General features: G+C 38.3%; 1 protein-coding gene across 1 annotated transcript in view; it reads left to right on the forward strand.

Moving 5' to 3' along the window:
• The window catches only part of clstn2a (calsyntenin 2a), a 142,652-nt gene that overhangs the window by 105,708 nt on the left and 16,715 nt on the right, over positions 1-20,229 (forward strand). The window contains exons 6-9 of the mRNA XM_020939389.2: positions 2,484-2,633; positions 6,119-6,304; positions 6,770-7,027; positions 9,185-9,306. Of these exons, the coding sequence (XP_020795048.1) occupies positions 2,484-2,633; positions 6,119-6,304; positions 6,770-7,027; positions 9,185-9,306 (716 nt within the window). The remainder of the gene's footprint in view (positions 1-2,483; positions 2,634-6,118; positions 6,305-6,769; positions 7,028-9,184; positions 9,307-20,229) is intronic.

Below are 20,229 nucleotides of genomic sequence, written 5' to 3' on the forward strand. Positions count from 1 at the left end.
ACATACATCTCTGTAAATTGGGAAATGCGTATGTTTTTTTGTTTTGTTTTTTTGATGTGCTATTCTGAGTGGATCTGCTGTCGGCGTGTACTCCCACAGCCTTCATATCTTTGCGGCCATGATCCGAGCGTGGTTTAATTTGAACTGAAGTGAAGCTGCTGTGATGTGATGAAGCAGAGCGGAGTGAAATATGTCTTTAGCTGGTAGTTTTAGTGGCGTCCCATTGGCCTCTCCTGTTTAACCCTCTGTCCTTGTGCTTTTGAGCTGACTTATTACTACACACCTCCAGGCACAATGACACTGGTTTGTGCTTTTCTGCTAGACATGATTGCATTATGTCTGCCGAAGTGACTGAAGAGGTTAAAGTACAAATATGGCATAAGGATTCAATTGAGCAAAGAATAATGTAATGAATAATTTATATTGAGTGATCCGCTTTTCCAATACAGTTACTAAAAAGGTTCTTTTTGTCTCATTTAGTGTACATTTTATATTTCATGGGTTTCAGCTTATGGACATTTTGATTAGGCCTGTCACAATAACAAATTTTGAAGTGTGACATGTTGTTGAAGAAAACATAGACAATAAACAATAATACTGAAACTAATATTGTAGCACTTAGTTTGCATCTGTAGTGAATCATAGAAGTTATTAATTCAACCTTTTATAGCCTATATCTTATTGTACAGTCAAAAATAACAAAAAAATTCCCAGTAGTGCAAACAAAATGTACACAGGATAAATACTGACCCCAAAAAATATTGTTCCAGCTTTCATATATTGAATAAGATGATAATAATTTCACCAGTCAGAAGATATCATCTATTTTGTGTTGTTAATTGTTATGGCAACAGACCAAATCTTTTTCATCAGCCTGTAACCCATGGATAGCTCTTTGGCCATCCTGACTACCCTATCCTGACATCAACTCAAGAATTGCATAGTCTTGAAATTACAAAATATAATAATAAGGATATATTTTAACTGTGCGCAAATATGAAGAAACTCTTTATAAAACACATTTATTCTGGTAACAGGGTATCTGCTAACCATCTTTGGAGTCCAGCAGAGAAATATGACTTAAATGTGATTACTTGAGCCGAAGTTAAAACAAACTAACCAGAGGAGTAAATTGGCTTTGTAAACCTACTGTGATAATGGCTTTTTGAAATAACAGTGATAATTGCTGTGCCACCAGTTATTTATGACTAATTTGAGTTGATTGTTTTATTGAAATGCTGAACGAATCTTAATGAGTGTTTGTGTTGATTTGTAATAATATCTGTCAAATATTGAAACTGAAACAAACCAGTGGATTTCAATTGTCCTGGATCACATAGATTTTTGTTGGCCAGAGGTGTGAGCTCTCTGATGCTGTCCCTCTGGGGAGAAAAGGAGGAATCCTTTTCTCCCCATTCTATTTTCTCTTCTCTCTCTCTCCTTGTGTCCCCCTCTCTCCCTCCCTTCTGTCTCCCCCTATAGTATCTCCCTTTCTCTCTCCTCTTGTACCCTCTGGTTTCGTCCTTCCTCTCCCTTTTTCCTCCTCTCCCTCAGTCTCCTTACATAACCTGCCCTCTCCTCTGCTCTCTCTGTGTCAGAGACTGACAGCTCTTCAAACATGGAGCCTCGAGATGCCAACTACAGAAATAGAAGTGTTGTCCTCACAGGTCTCCATAAACACTATGGGACTAAAGACATTCATTTTTCTTGCTTTTATTTCTTGCTTATTGCTTAATATTCTTAAAATCAGAATTTCAGTGGTTGCAATTTGCAAAGCTCAAAGACTACAATTATTTAGGCAATGTCATTTTCTCTGCAGAGAAAACCTATTGATTTATTAAAGAAATTAAAAACTCATCACCCTCTTACTTTAGACTTCTACATTTACTGAACATATTCTCTTAGTTTAAAAATAAAAAAATTGAGTGATCTCTTCAATATTGCTTGCAAATATATTCTTTACTTGTGACCTGCCATGCTTGTTTTGACACAAATGAACCATGTGTTTCTAGTATTGTTTAATCCCTCTGTCAGTCACTCCCGTGAGAGGTCAGAGGTCAGGGGGAGACAGGTCTAGTTACAGTTGTTTCTTCTATGTCTTGTAGCTCTCAAACACACACAGAGGAGAGTTTGCATTTAACTGTGGATGACAGGAAAAATAAATAGTAAATCCTGGCTTAAAATTGCATAGTGCATCTGCAGCTTCAGTGAACTGTTTGTGTGCTTGATAGATGAAAATCATTTCTATTTTACATTAGCATCTTATAGAAACTTTAATCAAACATAAGAACATAATATGCTGCATAATAAGGCTTCTGTATGCTTGAGTTTTTCCATTACAATCTGCCCAAATGTGGCATTAATGCACTGTTGCTTTCAATTATTGGGAAATTGAAAACCTTCCCCAGCTGTAATTTGTCCAAAAACTGCGTCAGGGAAATAATTAGAAACCTAATTGCTTTCATCTTCTGGATATCTTTCAGGTAACATCCGAAACACCGAGCGCTTGAGCTACGATAAACAACAGAGCTACAAAATCATGGTGGCGGCGTTTGACTGCGGTCAGAAGAGAGCCGCTGAAGATGTGGCTGTGCATATTGATGTGAAACCAGTGTGCAAACCTGGATGGCAAGGTCAGTTCTGAACTAACCACACAGACATCGACTCTTCTACAGGACTAATTAGCAAAGCCCAAAGCAGTTCATTTAGTAGCAGTATTATTGACACACTTGTTGTGGTCAAAATACTGATGCTAAACTTTACAGGGGTGTAGGACTGTTTATTCAGGGCCCAGTGTAAGGTAATGTAGTCTGGGTCCACTAAGATGATTTGTACCTAGAGCCCAGAATTTGGTGCTACACCCCAGGTTGTTTAGATGATAGAAAGAATACAGTGATGTAATGTCCCACTCTCATAATGAGCCTTGTACATGTTGAATACGTAAAAATATAATTGGTCACATACAGAACAGTGTTTCAAGCCATGAAGTGAAATGCATTAGAATAAGTGTAGCCTTGAATTGACATTTCTGAACATTTAAAAGGCCTATATTACACTATTATCTGATCTATAACATAATGTTGTTTCCTCATCAAAAACATCCCTGGAGTTGTGTTTGTTTCATTCACACATTTTTTACCGAAATTCTGCATATTTAGGCTGTGTTCTTCTCTCAAACAGAAAACACTCTGTTCCACCTTGTGATGTCATATGGTAATACAGGAAGTGCTCTATTGTGTTTTAAACTTCATACACCTTCACTAGACTCATTTGGATAATTTCAGCCCTAGAATTGCCAATATATACTGCACTGAAGCTCAACTAAAACTAATTGCAGCTTCATGACATCACAAGGTGGAACAGAGCCTTTTGAGCTTTGGAGATACAGACAGACAGATAATACAGAGTTACTCAAACATGTTTGAATGAAACAAAATATAACTCCAGCCATGTTTTTGATTAGGTAACAACATTATAACATGTTTTAAAACTCACAAAAGTAAAACTGATGTAATATAGAACCTTTAAATTGAAAACTAAATGTATTCATGTTCTGGTATATATGAAAGAACGGGCGGACTGGTGATGACTGTTTTTTATTCTCTGTACACGGGTGGACTTTGGCATTGGAGGCAGACTGTCTCTCCTTGTGCTTTAGCTGTCAGCGCTGACAGCATCTCAGGTGTCAAGCTCTCAGGAGAGGAGAAGAGCTGTGCGATGAGAGGGGAGAGTGAGGGAAGAGAGAGGAGATGGAGGGGAGAGAGAGAGTGGAGAGAGAGGAAGAGAGGGGAGAGAGAAGAGAAGAGGAGGGGAGAGAAGTTGAAGATGGGAGAAAGATAGAGGTGAAAGAGAAGGGGAAGAGAGGAGGAGGGGATAGAGAGTGTAGAGTCAGGGAGGAGGGAGAGAGGAAAACAATGTTACAGTCCAATGGAGATGCCAGTGTCTCCATGGGGCAGACCTGCAGCCTTGTGTTTTCAGATCAGGGTCAACTTCACACACGTATAAAGGTATTTTACTTTTTACATGATGTGAATTCATGAGTCAAGATAACGGCCTGAGGCTTAGAGAGCTTTATTTTCAGGAATATCTTGAAAGTAGCATCACATGTTACTTTGCTCTGACAAATTTGTTCATATTTAGTGAAATAAAAAGAGGTGTTTGTATTTGGGGATTCGTATAGGGGTGTTAGTAGCACCTAGGATACAAAACCTTTATGCCCAATTATATTTTCTGAACACCAACATTAACAGCTATGTAAGAAGGTAAAGCATTTAAAGATAGGCTATGTGTTATTACTGAATTCAAGTCCAAAATAATGGCTCGTTGAACTAGCAGTAAGCATCTGCTGTGTCATCTGTGAATAAAATTACTACAAATTACTCTCCTTGTGCTTATTGTAAGTTGTTCAACAAATTAAAGTCTCTTACTTCTCTCCATGACATTTAGAGGCCTTCATGCACATTTCTTACAATTTCAGGTTTATGAGCATAGCCTCTGGTCTGTTACTATGGGAACGAATTTGAATTAACCCTGAGAACTATCCTAATTTGCATAATATGACTAATTTGAAACAACATAGCCTTTTAAAAATGTTAAGCATTAGAATCAATGACAAAATGTAGCTGTCCAGACCTCGTCACCTAGAGCTTGTACTTTTTTTTTTAATAACTGAATTTTGTGAATTTGTAAAATATATTGACTCATATTATCTAGTTAAAATATTTCCTTGAAGGTGTGAGTAAACCTGTTGGAAGAGCTGCAGTCTATGGAACAAAGCAGAAGTCCTCTGTACAGCAATGGTGGCCTTGTCTTGTCGGCAGTGTGATGCCTCAATACACACTGAATCTCATGCACTCATAAACAGGACATTTGGCTTCATGTCCAATCCTGTTATTTGTGTTAAAAGACATAATTGGATCAGAAAACTTCCACGTAGGCATCAGGCGAGATGCTGTTCCAGACAAGAGCCATTAGTGAGAAGACAGAGGCAGTGAAAAGGACGGTGCCGCTGTCGTTAAGGCTCATTGAGGGAAATGTCAGAGAAGATTACAGAGGGGCGGAGCCTCTCACCCTAAGACCTGGTCACCAAGCACCAAGGCATGAATGACAGGCCACTTTATGTAAATGCCATGAGGTTTTGGCTGCTTTGGAATTCACTACAATAATATGCAGGAAATCCTGTCATGATAACTTATTGTTCAATATATGATAGATGGAACAATGATTTTTGTAGACTTTTTTTGGTACTAGTGGGCAGTTCTGTTGTTGTTGATGTTGTTGTTGTTGTTTTTTGTCTATAACAATAACATTTGAGCTTATTTATGCTCATAATCAACATGCGCATTTATGGTCTATTTTTTCTTCAGCAATATATCAAAAGATTTCTGTATTCAAAATGTGTTATCGTGATAGGCCTAGTCAGGACCTATTTACATCATTTAAGTTCTCACTGATATTTCCTCCTATATCTGAATACCTAATACGTACTGAATCCATTCACACTTAAATAGGTATTAAGACTGAGGATGCTTGGAGCAACCATTTATTTTGTAACGATGTAATGCTTTCTTTGTTTTTGTTAGTTTTTTTAAGTTTAAGTGTTTTGCCTGACCTCATCTAATTAAACAAGCAATTTATCTGCAAAACGAGAATAATAAAATGCTCAAAGATCATAACAATTGTAAGATAAACATGCACACAATTAAATGATAAGGGAAAAAACATCAAGATGTAACTGAAAAACATAATATCAAAGAGAAATGCTACAAAAAGCCATGCACCTCCAGCTTTCCACCATCAAACACATGGAGATAATACAAGGGTAGAGTCAGAAAAACAATGGCATAGTGCGTTTGCATAAATGTCGCTGTAATTTCTGCTAATCACAGTTAAATAATGTGAGCACTCACGGTGAAAGAGAGTGTAGAGTAATGAAGAAGAAATTATTGCTTCACATTGGGTTAATTGATATGACACACAAACAATGCACCACTTACACAGTGGAACAAATGATTTCATGCTATTACGTATTCAATAAAAGCCCACAGTTGTATTTCCACTGCAGTACCACTCACAGCTTATGTTTATTTACAGCTAGCACATTTGTCTGCTTTCAAAGGTTGGACCAGACGAGTGGACTATGAGCCAGGGACGGGAAGCAAGCAGCTGTTTCCCAAGATGCACTTGGAAATGTGCGGAGGCCCCCTGTCTGGTGTGAAGGCAATGGTGGAGCTACAGACAAACCACATTGGAAAAGGCTGTGACCGTGAGACATACTCCGAGAAGTCTCTGCAAAAACTATGTGGTGTGTAAGAAAGTATGAGGGAATCTTATTTATCATCGTTTACTCAAATTTACTCAAATAGCACTTAATACCACTAAAGCCCGATGTCCACTGAACGATTTTGTCTGTCAGCAGTGACATTTTCGATTGTGATGAAAATCTAATATCGTAGCTCCAGAACTGTGGTGTCATACTGTGAATACACGCTGTCTATACGGTGTAAAATACTCTTTTATTTTCCTCCTCATGTGCATGAGCAGAGAAGCACCCTTTTTTTTTTAATATTGTCACAAACCCTAGTGGATTTCCATATTGGATTTACATTATTTTTATATGAAATGCCAATGCTATGATTCATGAGTGTATATTATATATAATGTAAGAGTCATTTTCCAGACGTAAATGTGAGCTGACACACTTCAGAATAACATCACATGTGTTTGTGACTGCAGTCGTCTTGACAGTGTGTGTGTGTGTGATTGACAGGTGCAGCCTCTGGCAGCACTGACCTTCTCCCCGCCCCCAGCCCCTCTTCTAATTGGACGGCCTCCCTGCTGACCGACAGTGGGCGGGACAGTGACCTGATCTACAAGTTTGATGGGCGCCAGGCTGCTAACATCCCAGGACACATCGTACCCCAAAACCTGACCGATCAGTTCACCATAGCAACCTGGATGAAGCACGGGCCCAGTCCTGGACTCAGAGCGGAGAAGGAGACGCTACTGTGTAACTCTGACAAGACAGGTGCCACCTCAAAACCTGCTGTTTACTGTGGGGTTTATGCAGGAGCATAATGACCCAAAACACAAGGAGAGACTGCACAAGAGTCCTTTACGTAGAAATTAAGAGCAAACGTGTAAAGTACAAACATCATTAAATTAATAAAACAAATATATATGTAATTTAATATATGTTATTAAATATAATAAAATATTATGGTTAGGGTTAACATTCAGGTCTCTAATGCAGCAGTCTTGTTTAAATACAGATCTGTTTTTACACTGTAACTCTACTGTACCCTCCAGTCGTCATGACGATATAATGACAACTCTGAGAAAAAGTTTGCTATCAAACAAACAGAAAAGACATTTACTGAGTGATTAAGGAACTAAGCAGAAATTATTACAAGTAAAAAGCAATTTCTAAACCATTTGGGTGAAGTAAAATGGAACTGTTGTGCATAGCTGACATTTAATGTAGCTTGCACTTCTGAACATGTGAGGGTAAAAAATGGACCAATGAAGAACAATATAGTTATTAAAACAAATGAGTGACCTTTCTGTCTCTCATGTTTAGATGATTTACTGGGCATTTAAGGACTGGGGCGATGACAGAATTATGGAGCACAAAGCCTTCTCCAGAGATGAAAACAGGCTGTTGTCAGTCTTGTTTTGTGCTTGACCTTTTGCCAACAATGAAGGAAAATACTACACTCTGTATCGAGCCAAATGTTTGTTGCTACCACTGGTTCAATGAGTCTCACACTGCAATTACATCTGTTAAAGGTGCACTTGGTAACCTTTAAAGTGGAGGGCCTGCCACCTGATTTTCTCCATGAAGATGGTATTGCGTTGCCTGTAATGTTCCGCATTATAGCATTAAACTGATCTATCTTGATGAAACAAGCAGGTGATGCCTCCAGGCCCAAGGTCCAGTGACTCATTTCTGTGAAGAGGCAAAATAAGAATACATAATTTTCAGTGTGGTATTGAACAATAATAATTAATGACCAAACAGAAGTTTAATACCATGTTGTGAAACATTCCATCACCAGAAAACTTACATAGTGCACCTTTAAATTGTAGACACCTGGTATTACAGACATGGGCATTGTACAGCTCCTGGGCCACGTACGGCCCTTTGGTTGATTCTGACAGGCTGTTTAAGCTAAATTGTAATTACAAAATAAACATATTTTATAATTTTACCTCATGCGTGGACTAGAGGTGCATTGCTTTGATTTTAGAGATGTTTTGAAATTTTTTGACATTTTGATATTTTTGAGTGACATTTTTTGTAAGGCAACCTCACTTTTTCATAATAGTCATAACATGTACGCTTACCAGTCTTACCAACTTGTCAAAACAATGCTATTTACTCCTTTTCATAAAAAAATACAAGTAATATTATGCAAAACTGAGTAGAGGCCTGGCCCTCCACAATATTTTCTGTCTCTCATGTGGCCCTGTTGAAAAAAATAATTTCCCAGTTCTGTCGTATTATAACATTGGTAAGTGGTAACACTATGCAACATTCATTTTGTATATTTGCAGGTCATTTAGTTTACAATTTGTGAATAATTAAAGTGAGCTTTTTCTTTTGAGTTTTATTGAATGAATATATTTGAAGACCTGCTGCTAAGGAGATAACAATCCACCAGAATAGTAACATTATCAGGAGGTATAGTAATTGCTGTAGAAGAAGTAATTCTCTCATTAATTGAAACGCACTTTAAACATACATTCCACTTATTATTACATGTTTTCATGAACACTTCCATAATAAAGTCATACTGCCCTAGTTATATTTTGAATACTTCTTTTATGTCTTTCTGCTGTATGCCCATTGCCATTCTATCAAATGAATGAAAAACACTATAGTCTGTAGACCACTCAGCATAACTAGGAGAAACTCAAAGTGTTTTTTTTTTCACTGAGTCTAAATTGAGCTGCCTGAACTCTTTAATTAAGCAAACCATCTGTACACTCTTACAATGTCCACACAGATGGCTAATTGGCTACGGAAATGTGAAACGCATAATAGAAAATCGCATGGTACCAAGCCTTTCTGTGTACAAGATCTTGACCCGGTCTTTTGACGTAGATCTATTCATAACATGCTCTACATCATCTCCACAATTATAAAGCTAATTTGTTCATTTTCTGTGTGACATTGTTTCAGAGATGAACCGGCACCATTATTCACTGTATGTCCACAACTGCAGACTGGTTTTCCTGCTTCGAAGGGACTTCTCTCAGGTTGACACTTTCAGACCAGCCGAGTTTCACTGGAAACTAGAGCAGGTACGTCTCATTTGGTATGTGTGTATACCCAAGTGTTTTAGAATGATGAAAAATTAGGACCATTACCATAGTGATTAACAATTTAAAACAAAATGTAATACCTTTTCAATAGGAAAAAGTCCTCACAAATTATGCAAATAACAGGAAGTTGAAAAAGCCATGAATGCACTGCATGTGTGACAGTGGAGGACTGTTGGCATCAGTACAAGCATCAAGCAGTTTGATGCTACATTGTGACTTAACACTAATGTTATTTGAGAGAGGCTTGTTTAACAGCACAAATCAGCTCACCTTTTTAGTTCCAAATAAGTCAGTTGGTCTGTCTGGTCTGTTATAATGTTGTTTCTTCATCACAAACATACTTGGAACTCTGGTTTTTTTTTTCATTCATTTACACATGCAACCCTTTGTGGTAACAGGAAGTGCTCCACTGTGTTTTTACACTCCACACACCTTCACTATAATCACCTGGATGATTTCAGCCTTGAAATTGCCAGTCTCTACTGAATAAAGGGTAAAAGGTAGCTGTTAACTTGAAAACTACCACTACATGACATCACAAGGTGGAACAGAATATTCTGAGCTTTGAAGATGTGTGACTGAAACAAAACACAACTCCAGGTATGTTTTTGAGAAGGTAACACCATTGTAACATGACTTAACACTCACAAGAGTCAATTTTGAATAAGGACCTTCAAAGTGTAAACTTGAGTCACAGAGCTTCAGGCAGAGCAGTACCTCCAGTTAGCTTAGGAATGTTGATAGTATGATCGGAATGTATCAATTCTCAGGGTAACTCCAGTGCAGGCAAAGAGCTATTATTTGTGTTATGAAAAAAAGGCTTTCAATCCTAATTAGCTCGGGCCCTGTCACTTCTGCGCTCATGTTGGAGATAAGAGAAAGGAAGAAGGAACGTGCACATAGGTAGACAGTCTGGTGTTTGGAGTCTAGTCCAGGGTAATAGTGCTCCCAGCAGCACATCTCTATTATCTATCACATACTGGTGGAGTGCAGAACTCATTTGCTGAGAAGTAGATTTTGTTGGAGCTGCAGAGGTTTTCAAAGAAACGGTAGTTAGAAGGACGCATAAAAGTTTTCTGACAAAAACACAACATAGCTGAAAACAGAAGAGCAAAGGCAATGGTTAAAAATGAATGCTAAGACAGATCTGAATAGATACCTTGTAAAAGTCATCTGCTTTGATTTTAATATATGAATTTCAGATTGATTAATAATTCACACCGTTGCTATAGCAATTAACAATCCAAAACAAAACACTGTATATTTTAAAAGTGCTCACAAAGTGCTATAAAAAGAAGCTGAAAGTCATGAATAGTGGATGCGATAGTTTATGTGAAGTCAGTGTAGATGGATGGGAGCAGGGCTGTTGTCAGGACTGCTGTGAGTTAAGACCCTGACAAAGTACTGTATCAACCGAGCACCTGTGACGTGCACTTGGACGTGAAAGTGACTTGGACCCAAGAAATAGCAACTTCACCACAACACTACAGCCAAGTCATCCCTTTGTAAAATATGTACCAAGAAATATTTCCTTCTTCACTAATCTGATGTTAAACCCACTGAACCCTAAAACTTAACTCCCTACTGTTTCTGTTACCACTCAAACTGACACCCCATCATTGAAAAGCTGACTCTAACTATACATTATTACCTTGGTGCAAACATTACTGCGATAGATAGACAACGCTGGTTTGTGGTACTGTTTGTGATAATAACCAACATGATAATTACTATGCCCATCACTGTAATCTGTACAGCAAGGTTGGCTGGACTTCCCTACACACCCACATTTTTATTTACAAAGCTTTACTGGCAAACTTCCACAGTATCTCTCTCCTCCATGATTCAATTCAGTTTTCATCATTACCATACCAGGTCTCAAGAGGGACCGACCCTAGCAGTACTACAAATCTACGCAAAGCAAGGGAAAACTGGTTTTAGAACACTCTCATAAACCAACTAAAACTAATCAGTGTAATTCCCTTAAGTGAATGTAAACACACTATATCTGTCATCTTTTCTGACCATTGCAATTGTTTTAACTGAATGCCTTATGGACTACAGGCGCAACTCATTTTTAAATGTACTTTTTATTATGTATTTTATTAATTGCAAATCTCAATGGGACTTCCTGAAAAAATAAAACAAATAAAAAATAATGGGCCATGATAATCGTGACACAAATGTTCAGTATTCTAGTAGTAGTTGCATAGTTTCCCTTAAAATGAGCCAAAGTTTTCCTCAGCTGAATCTCTGGAGCCCAAACATTGTAGAGGATAAGCCTGTGTCTGGGAATTTCCTGTACAAACTTACTTTCCCTCATTAATTTTGGACAGCAGACGCACTGACTATAGCCTCTGTGGTCCCCTGAGACACAGCATAAATTCACCTTATATTAAACGAACATTATTGCTGAAGAAGTACTTCATGATAAAGCTGTCCTCTTGGGGGCCACTGCTTACTTAGCAAATTATTGGATGTAGAATTTCTTTCAGGCCTCAGGGCTACAGACACATGGGTCATTTAAATGTACAGTAACACGGAGAACACCAGTCACAGCCCTGTGTAACTTTTCTGATGATCCACCGCCAGCTTGTCTCCATAGAGATGGTATTGCTTTTGCTTTGACTGTAGAAGCATAGATATAATAGATAATCACTGTATTGTCACTGAGACAAACTTGTGACACCTCCAGGCCAAGTTACAAGTTACATCTGTTTTATTATATATTATATTATATATGATCATATATTATTATATTTTATTATAGAACATTCTGGGCAAAACAAATCTCTGTGGAGACAGGAGGTGGTGGACCCCCCACTGGAATAGTAACATAATGCACCTTTATGACACTTTGATAGGACAGTGAATATTATTTATCTCACAAATATAAATTCAACAAAAATCTTGTCACACCTAAAACTTTTTTCTCTGTTTATTATTTGTGTGATGGAGTCAGGGTCTAATCATGGGTCCATTTCGGTGGCCTATCCGTTTGCCTGTGTGTGCCCTGCAGACCACAGCACACACAATGCTTTCTCTCCTGTGTACCTTCTAAGCAGCTCTCTGTTTGTTCTTGGTCAAAGGTAGATTGAAAAGTGTTTTTTCCTCCGCCGCTTGTTGTTCTCTGGAGGTTGACAGAGGTGGATGTGACAAAGGCAAGGGCACACGCACACTCACATTTTTTTTTTCTTTTTTTGAGCAAACAACCCCAAGACGTAGTTTTCTTTTCATTCTCTCTGGCTTCTCTTATCTTGTGCTTTCCGACCACCATCTGTGCTTGTGCCTCATACACAGACTGTAGATATGAAAGCTTACTAGCATACGTACATAGTGTTGGGTTTAACAAGAAAGACAGCGAGGAAAACATGTGGTGTTGAGAATGATAATTTTTCTCATTCCTTTGAACTTTAGCATATTACATTTTAATATACAAATACAGACTTTAAAAAACTGTCAAAACTTCTAAGAGACCATGTTTTTATCATTTGTTGCTTAAATAACACATATATTTATTGCCCACCTGGTTTGGTTTCACAGATATTCACTCACAAACCCAGTTGGATGTCTAATCCTCAAAACCAGCTGTACTAAGCTTAGCCTGCTGTTCTATTTTGTCTGTGATGTCTGCTTGTGCGATGGAGAAACATGTTACACCATTGAAATGCACTGTTATCTGCTTAGTGTGTGAAAAAGTATACAATCTTAGGATACATTCACACGTGTCATGATTTGGCCCTGGTTTGAGCTAAGGTTAGTATTGATGTGGTCTATGTGTATCCTTAAACCGGGTCTGGACCAGGCTAAGCTCCCTGCATTAGTTAGTTTCCATATTGTCTTATCACCAGAGCTTAAGCTGTTCATCTCTAGGCCTCTAGGCTGACGTCCTGGTTAAAAACTAACCAATGTTGTACCCACCTGTAAATATTGTATTGTATTGTGTGTATGTGTTTGCGAATGTGTATCTGAATGTGGCAATGTCTGAAATGTGAAACTGCACTGATGTGTTTCAAGATTGTGTTTTGAAATGTTTAGTGTAGGGAAAAGCCCGATTAAGAACAGGAGCAGAGAGTTAGTTTAAATGAATAAACTCCCTCGATTAGAATATGATGAAACAAAAATTAGGACATTTTATGTAAAAGCCCCTCATGGTGTTAGCTTTATGACAACAGGCAGGGAGGGATCAGCTGTACAGTTTTAGAAAGGACACATTGAAACGTAACTAGGGGCAATGTGTGAGTATATATGAACAAGTGTGGGTGAGGTGAGGTGAGCCTGAATAACAGCTACAGTAACAGTAATAAATAATAACGGTGACAGAGGTGCATTGTGGGTGCGGGTGAGTAGGGGGGGGGGGGGGTGTCAACGCTGCTACTTGACGTCCTTGTTCCTCCAGCACTTAGAGAGGACACTCAATGGCTTCTCCGGCAACTCCATTTAGCTCTATTGATTTTGCAATTCTCACTTCAAGAGACAAGGAGCTGGACCCAGATGGAAGAAAGTGGGCAACGTGAGCAGGCCATGGAGAAAGAAGCTCCAATTTTCAGAGTCAATAGCACGCAGCGAGGGAATGTTACAGGAAGGCAGGCACAGCACTATGTATGCAGGGCCATACTGGGGAACGTGGACGCACTCCTCCTATCCATTGTGCTGTTTTTTCACCTGCGCTAATGGACACGAGGACACATCACTTTTCGCCAACCTCTTCTACTCTTGAATGTAGATAGCATCTTTTTTTAAGAACCCAAGCTTTACTTCTACTTTTTCTTCTTTTGTCTGTTGAGAAAGGGCTCCATTTTAGAAGTTCTGTCTTTTTTCAGATAAGATAGCGTGTAGCTGACAGTGATTTAAACCCATTTCAATGAGGGCCAATGAAGATAAAGAAAAACATATCAACACCTAGCAGCTGTTTATATCACTCCACTTTGTGTTTAAAGCCCACATGTGTAAGGAGCAGTTACACTCAGATAAAGGCCATCTAATCAAGATACACGATTTATCATATACCCGTTGTATGTTAGCAGTCGAATGGTGCACACGCAGTATCTGGCCTTATCTCACAGCTATTAGCATGCTCGCTCTGCCATGGCCTGTTCTGTGGGCTGTGTTGATTGGAAGCTTCTCTTTGTCTTTCGCAAGATTAATTGGGCAGCTTTGTGTCTGATGGCGCATTTTACTTCTTTCTTGTTTTTACTAGATACCAGCAGTACACAGTGAGTGGGTCTGGTGCTACAAAATTTTATGGAAAAAATGGGTAATAGTTAATGTTGATAATATTATAAGTTTATATACAGTAAGTCATCATGGTTACCTTGTATATTTTGTTACTTTTTTACATTTACCTACCTCCTTTTTACCTTTACCTACCTCCTTTTTGTATTTTACAGCTAAATTTGGGACTAAAGTTGTGACCCTCATTGATGAAAAGAAGTAAAATTTCAAAATATGTCATATCTCTTTACTGGTGGTTTGAAATCTCATTTGTACTTTGGCTTCCTGTCCGTTTCCTCTGTAACTGCTACATTAATGTAGAAGCTTGGTTGTGCGTGAGAGGCAGAGTCCTCTATGCTGCTTATGGCCCTCTCTATAGCCACGCTGAGTGCTACATAAGCACTACATTATTCACCAACATTACAACACTTCTCCCTGCATACTAATGCTTCAAATATCTTATCTTTTTAGACATTTTTTGCATTTTCTTGTTATCTTCCCTTTTGGGTTTTTTACTTTTAAGCTCAATAATGAATTAATTACCTCTGTTTTCTTTAAAAAGTCTATTTAAATATTTGCATATTATATATTATATATATATATATATATATATATTATATATATATATATATATATATATATATATATATATATATATATATATATATATATATATATATATATATATATATATATATATATATATATATATATATATATATATATATATATATATATATATATATATATATATATATATATATATATATGTGTTTCTCACCTTCCACGGTGGTAGGTCTCTCTCACCCTCATTCAGCTCGGGTCCTCTACCAGAGGCCTGGGAGCTTGAGAGTTCTGCGCAGTATCTTTGCTGTTCCCAGTACTGCACTTTTCTGGACTGAGATGTCCATTGTTTTTCCCGGTATCTGTTGTAGCCACTCTTCCAGTTTGGGGGTTACAGCCCCGAGTGCTCCGATCACCACAGGCACCACTGATGCCTTTACTTTCCAGGCTCTCTCCAGCTCTTCCTTGAGCCCCTGGTATTTCTCTAGCTTCTCGTGTTCCTTTTTCCTGATATTACCATCGCTTGGTATTGCGATGTCCAACCACCACGGCTCTGCTCTGTTTCTTATCCACCACCACTATGTCTGGTTGGTTCGCCATCACCATTCTGTCAGTCTGTATCTGAAAGTCCCACAGGATCTTGGCTCGGTCATTTTCCACAACCTTTGGAGGTGTTTCCCACCTTGATCCTGGGGTTTCCAGCCCGTACTCTGCACAGATGTTTCTGTACACTATGCCCGCCAATTGGTTATGTCGCTCCATGTCTGCTTTCCCTGCCAGCATCTTACACCCTGCAGTTATGTGCTGGACTGTCTCAGACCAGCCCTCTCAAGCCATTGGTAGGATTTCTTGATATCAGCCACTTCAGTTATGTTCCGGTGGTACGCCCCATGTAGGGGTTTGTCCTGCCATGATGGTCCCTCCAGCACCTCTTCCTCTGGACCCCACTGTCTGAGACATTTTCTGAGCACCTCATCTGCCGGGGCCTTGTCCTTGATGTACTCAAGGAGCTTGGATGTTTCACCCTGGACAGTGGTTCCCACACTCACTAGTCCTCGGCCCCCTTCCTTCCGGCCTGCGTACAGTCTCAGGGTGCTGGATTTGGGATGGAACCCTCCATGCATGGTCAGGAGCTTTCGTGTCTTAACATCTATGGTCTGTATCTCCTCCTTTGGCCAGCTTACAATCCCTGCAGGGTATCTGATTACTGGCAGGGCGTAGCTGTTGATTGCCTGCACCTTGTTCTTGCCATTGAGCTGCTTCTAAGGACTTGCCTCACTCTTTGCAGGTATTTGGCCGTAGCCGCTTTCCTTGTTGCCTCTTCGAGGTTGCCATTTGCTTGTGGGATACCAAGGTACTTGTAACTGTCCTCAACGTCTGCTATTGTTCCCTCTGGGAGTGACACCCCCTCTGTGTGGACTACCTTCCCTCTCTTTGTCACCATCCTGCTACATTTCTCAAGCCCGAATGACATCCCAATGTCTGTACTGTAGATCCTTGTGGTGTGGATCAGTGAGTCGATGTCTCGCTCACTCTTAGCGTACAGCTTGATGTCATCCATGTAGAGGAGGTGACTGATGGTGGCCCATATATATATATATATATATATATATATATATATATATATATATATATATATATATATATATATATATATATATATATATATATATATATATATATAGATAGATAGATAGATAGATAGATATACATATATATATATAGATAGATAGATAGATAGATATATATATATATATATATATATATATAGATAGATAGATAGATAGATCTGAGTTTCTTTTATCCATGTTTCTTGCATCTTTCCCTTCCCAACAGCACAGTGGCACATATAACAAGCAGCTATCAATAATGTACAGCACAGGGCCAATGCAAGGACATGAATACAAGCAGAACAGATAAAAAGAGCAGCCAGGTGGGGGACTTACAGGACTTTTATTGTTGTTTTGTACAGGGACAGGATCAGAATATACAAGATTACAAGGCAAGAGGATTGGCCGATTTGACTGTTAAACTTTTAGAAGGATGTCACATAGTCGCTCTGAGAAAATGAACCAAATGTATACAGATGGTGAATGACACTGACACATGGGTGAAGACAATATAATAAGTATTAAACCAGACCTATTATGCAGAATAGACTTTTCAACCATGTTATTTTTTTTTTTATTCATCCTCTTGAAGTTGTATTTGGAGTGATTTGTGCATGTTTGAGCAATCTTGAATCATTTATCTTCAAGATGCCATATTTTCAATCCCTCTTTTCACAGGCATACACCCATTGCTCTCGACCTACTTCATTCTCCAATTTTATTTTCTTAATCAGTGATACATGTATGATTTGGCAGAATCACATAGTCATTTTGGAACAAATGAAAAAAAAAAAAGTGCTTGCTGGTGTGGTCTGCAGCTATCCATCCGAGCTGCCAAATCTTTGTTGTGATGATGTTTACGCTGTCATCAGCTTGCTATAGACACCTCTGTTTTCTAATGCAAAGTCAGGGGACTTGTTTCTTTTCTTTCCAAGGGTGTTATAGATTATAACTATATAGCAGGCTCAAGCACAATATGTGTTCTTTAATGTCCTTATAAATGTTTATATCTCACAAAGACAGTTTACACAACATTTGGACCCAGATTACATTTCTGTTGCCTTACATATTTATATTTTGAGGAAATTTTCAAATTAAAATGTGATCTACTAGTTCCCTTTCATAACATAATTTTGCAAACCAGTTCCAATAATTTCCTTGGCAGAAATATCCAAAAATGTCCTTGAGGGCACCCATTTGGAGTACCAAAAATAAAAACATAACAGGAAATCACTTGACCCTTAACAATGCAAATTCTCTTCACATTTTTGAGCCCATGTTATTTGAAATCTCTCATTTTTAAACTGATCCTCCTCACCTTATTGAAATTCAAAGCCCAAACACTGTGACATGATAGTTGTCAGAGGTCTTTCAGGTGTTAAATCTTCCTCCAGTTTCCATAGTAATTTCTGCGTCCAATCAGCTTTCACAATCTCACTTCTTTTGTGCCACTATAATGTAATAGTTGATCGTAAACATGCCATGGCAGATTCACAGCAGATAGGCAGCCTTATCTGCTCTGCTTTATGCTCACAATAAAACTGGCATGTTGTTGCTGGTGATGTATGGACTCCACACAGGAAATCTGGAGATGCTGTTTACTTTTGAAGTTAACAAGATGAAACCATCGGGCGGGAGACAGGTGCCATAATTGGGTTGGTTGATATTTTTGATGGATGCAGTGGTTTACAATTAAAGTCAATGGCTTATTTCAAGTGAATTATTTCTTACTTACACACATAAATAAGTCAAGCCATAAATAAAGTTCTACTGTTGAAATATGATATGGATTTTTAACTGAATCTCTGTTTTTGCTGCTATTTATTGATTTTCAATATAACCTCTATTTATAGTCAGTGTAAGGAAAAAAGTACTAGCTTAGTGAGGCTTAGTGAGTAAAATACACATTTGCTTTAGAACTTTCTAGACAAGGCTATATTAAACTAGTGGTGGCATTCAGATTTTGTGGCAATTTCACTTTACCTGATGGTTTCTTTTGGTGAGTAGACCCAGATCTCTCTATATTACAGCAAAAACCTGCATTTTAGCATTTCATTTTTGCTGTCCCCTGTCTGTAATAAAATTGTTGGTATATAGAATATGGCGATGGTTCAGTAGATTAGTCTTTGTAGATTATTAAAGATGCCCTGCATAACATTAGTTGAGGGTCTGCTACTTACTTGCCACCATGGAAATGTTATTTGTCTGAAATGTTCCACAGTATAGATTAGACTTATCTAGTACAAGGAAAAGAAGCAGGTTACAGCACTACGTTACGTTACAGTTCAGATCTGTGGAGAGTCACCCCTATTCACAGAAGAAATTATTGTATTTTTGAACAATAGAAACACCCACATTGAGTAAATGCTAGATGGAAATGTTTAATGTCACAACATGGAACATTCCATGACAAGTAGGTAGCAAACTCTACACTTGAAAAGTTGAGCAGTTCACCTTTAAATTTTGTGTCATAGTCAGAACATATGGATATATTATGAATACTTGACCTCTGAATTATTTTTGAGTCCCACAAAATAATTTCTACTGGTTTTCCGAGTGTGTAGCTCAGAGTAAAGAAGAGAACAAGCCCAAAATGAGTCTAGTAACTATAGAGCAATAATCACTATTTTGTATTCCACGTACAGAAAAGTATATATAAAACACAGGTATATAACATAGTTTGAGCACTTGTGATCAGTGCACATCCATCCCTCTTTCTCTGGACTCTGTTGGATAGTGGTGCTCTGAGTGTCCCTGGGGCGGCCTGCAGACTGGCTCATTACAGTGTTTCTGCATTCATTGTCTTGTTATGCTTTTGCAGAGCCAACGCACTTTCAAGCTTCCTCTGACTAATGCTCTCTCAGAAAGCATACCTCAGTGGCAGCAAAGGAGCTGTGCTAATGATAGTGATGCGTTTGTGTGTATCTTTGTGTGTGTATTAAATTTAGAAAGCAGAAGAAAACAGCATAAAAATAAGGACTGCTGCAAAGTAATGGCGCCAGTTTTTCTCATACTTATCCAAACATCAGCATTATATGCAGATGTGTAAAAGATGACCTCCTATTTCTTTTCTTTATTTCTTATCAAAGCCACGCACACAGTGTTGACAGTGACAGATCTCTCTACACTTTTGTTTCCATTTGAAGAATGGCTATTTTAATTCATAAATACTTTTGTGTTATTAAATTACAGACAATGAAATACTGGGTGTATTTCTCCACTGTTTGTTTTGGTCAGAATGCCATCAGTCATTACACTCAGTGGCACAGATGGTGAATAAAATACACTGCTAAAAAAAAAAAATTAAAGGAACACTATGAAAACCCATCAGATCTCAATGTGAAAAAAAAAATGTGGATATCTATACAAATATGGACAGGGCAATGTGTTAGGAACAAAAGGCCACCTCTTTTAATGGAAATTAACATTAAGTGCACTAGTGTGGCAGCAATGAGACAACCCCTAAAACGGGACTGGTATTGGACGTGGAGGTCATTTCAGAATCCTACAGAAG

The sequence above is a fragment of the Boleophthalmus pectinirostris genome, unplaced genomic scaffold, assembly GCF_026225935.1.
Source record: "Boleophthalmus pectinirostris isolate CB_2022bp ecotype Guang Dong unplaced genomic scaffold, ASM2622593v1 HiC_scaffold_16, whole genome shotgun sequence".
Lineage (NCBI taxonomy): Eukaryota > Metazoa > Chordata > Actinopteri > Gobiiformes > Gobiidae > Boleophthalmus > Boleophthalmus pectinirostris.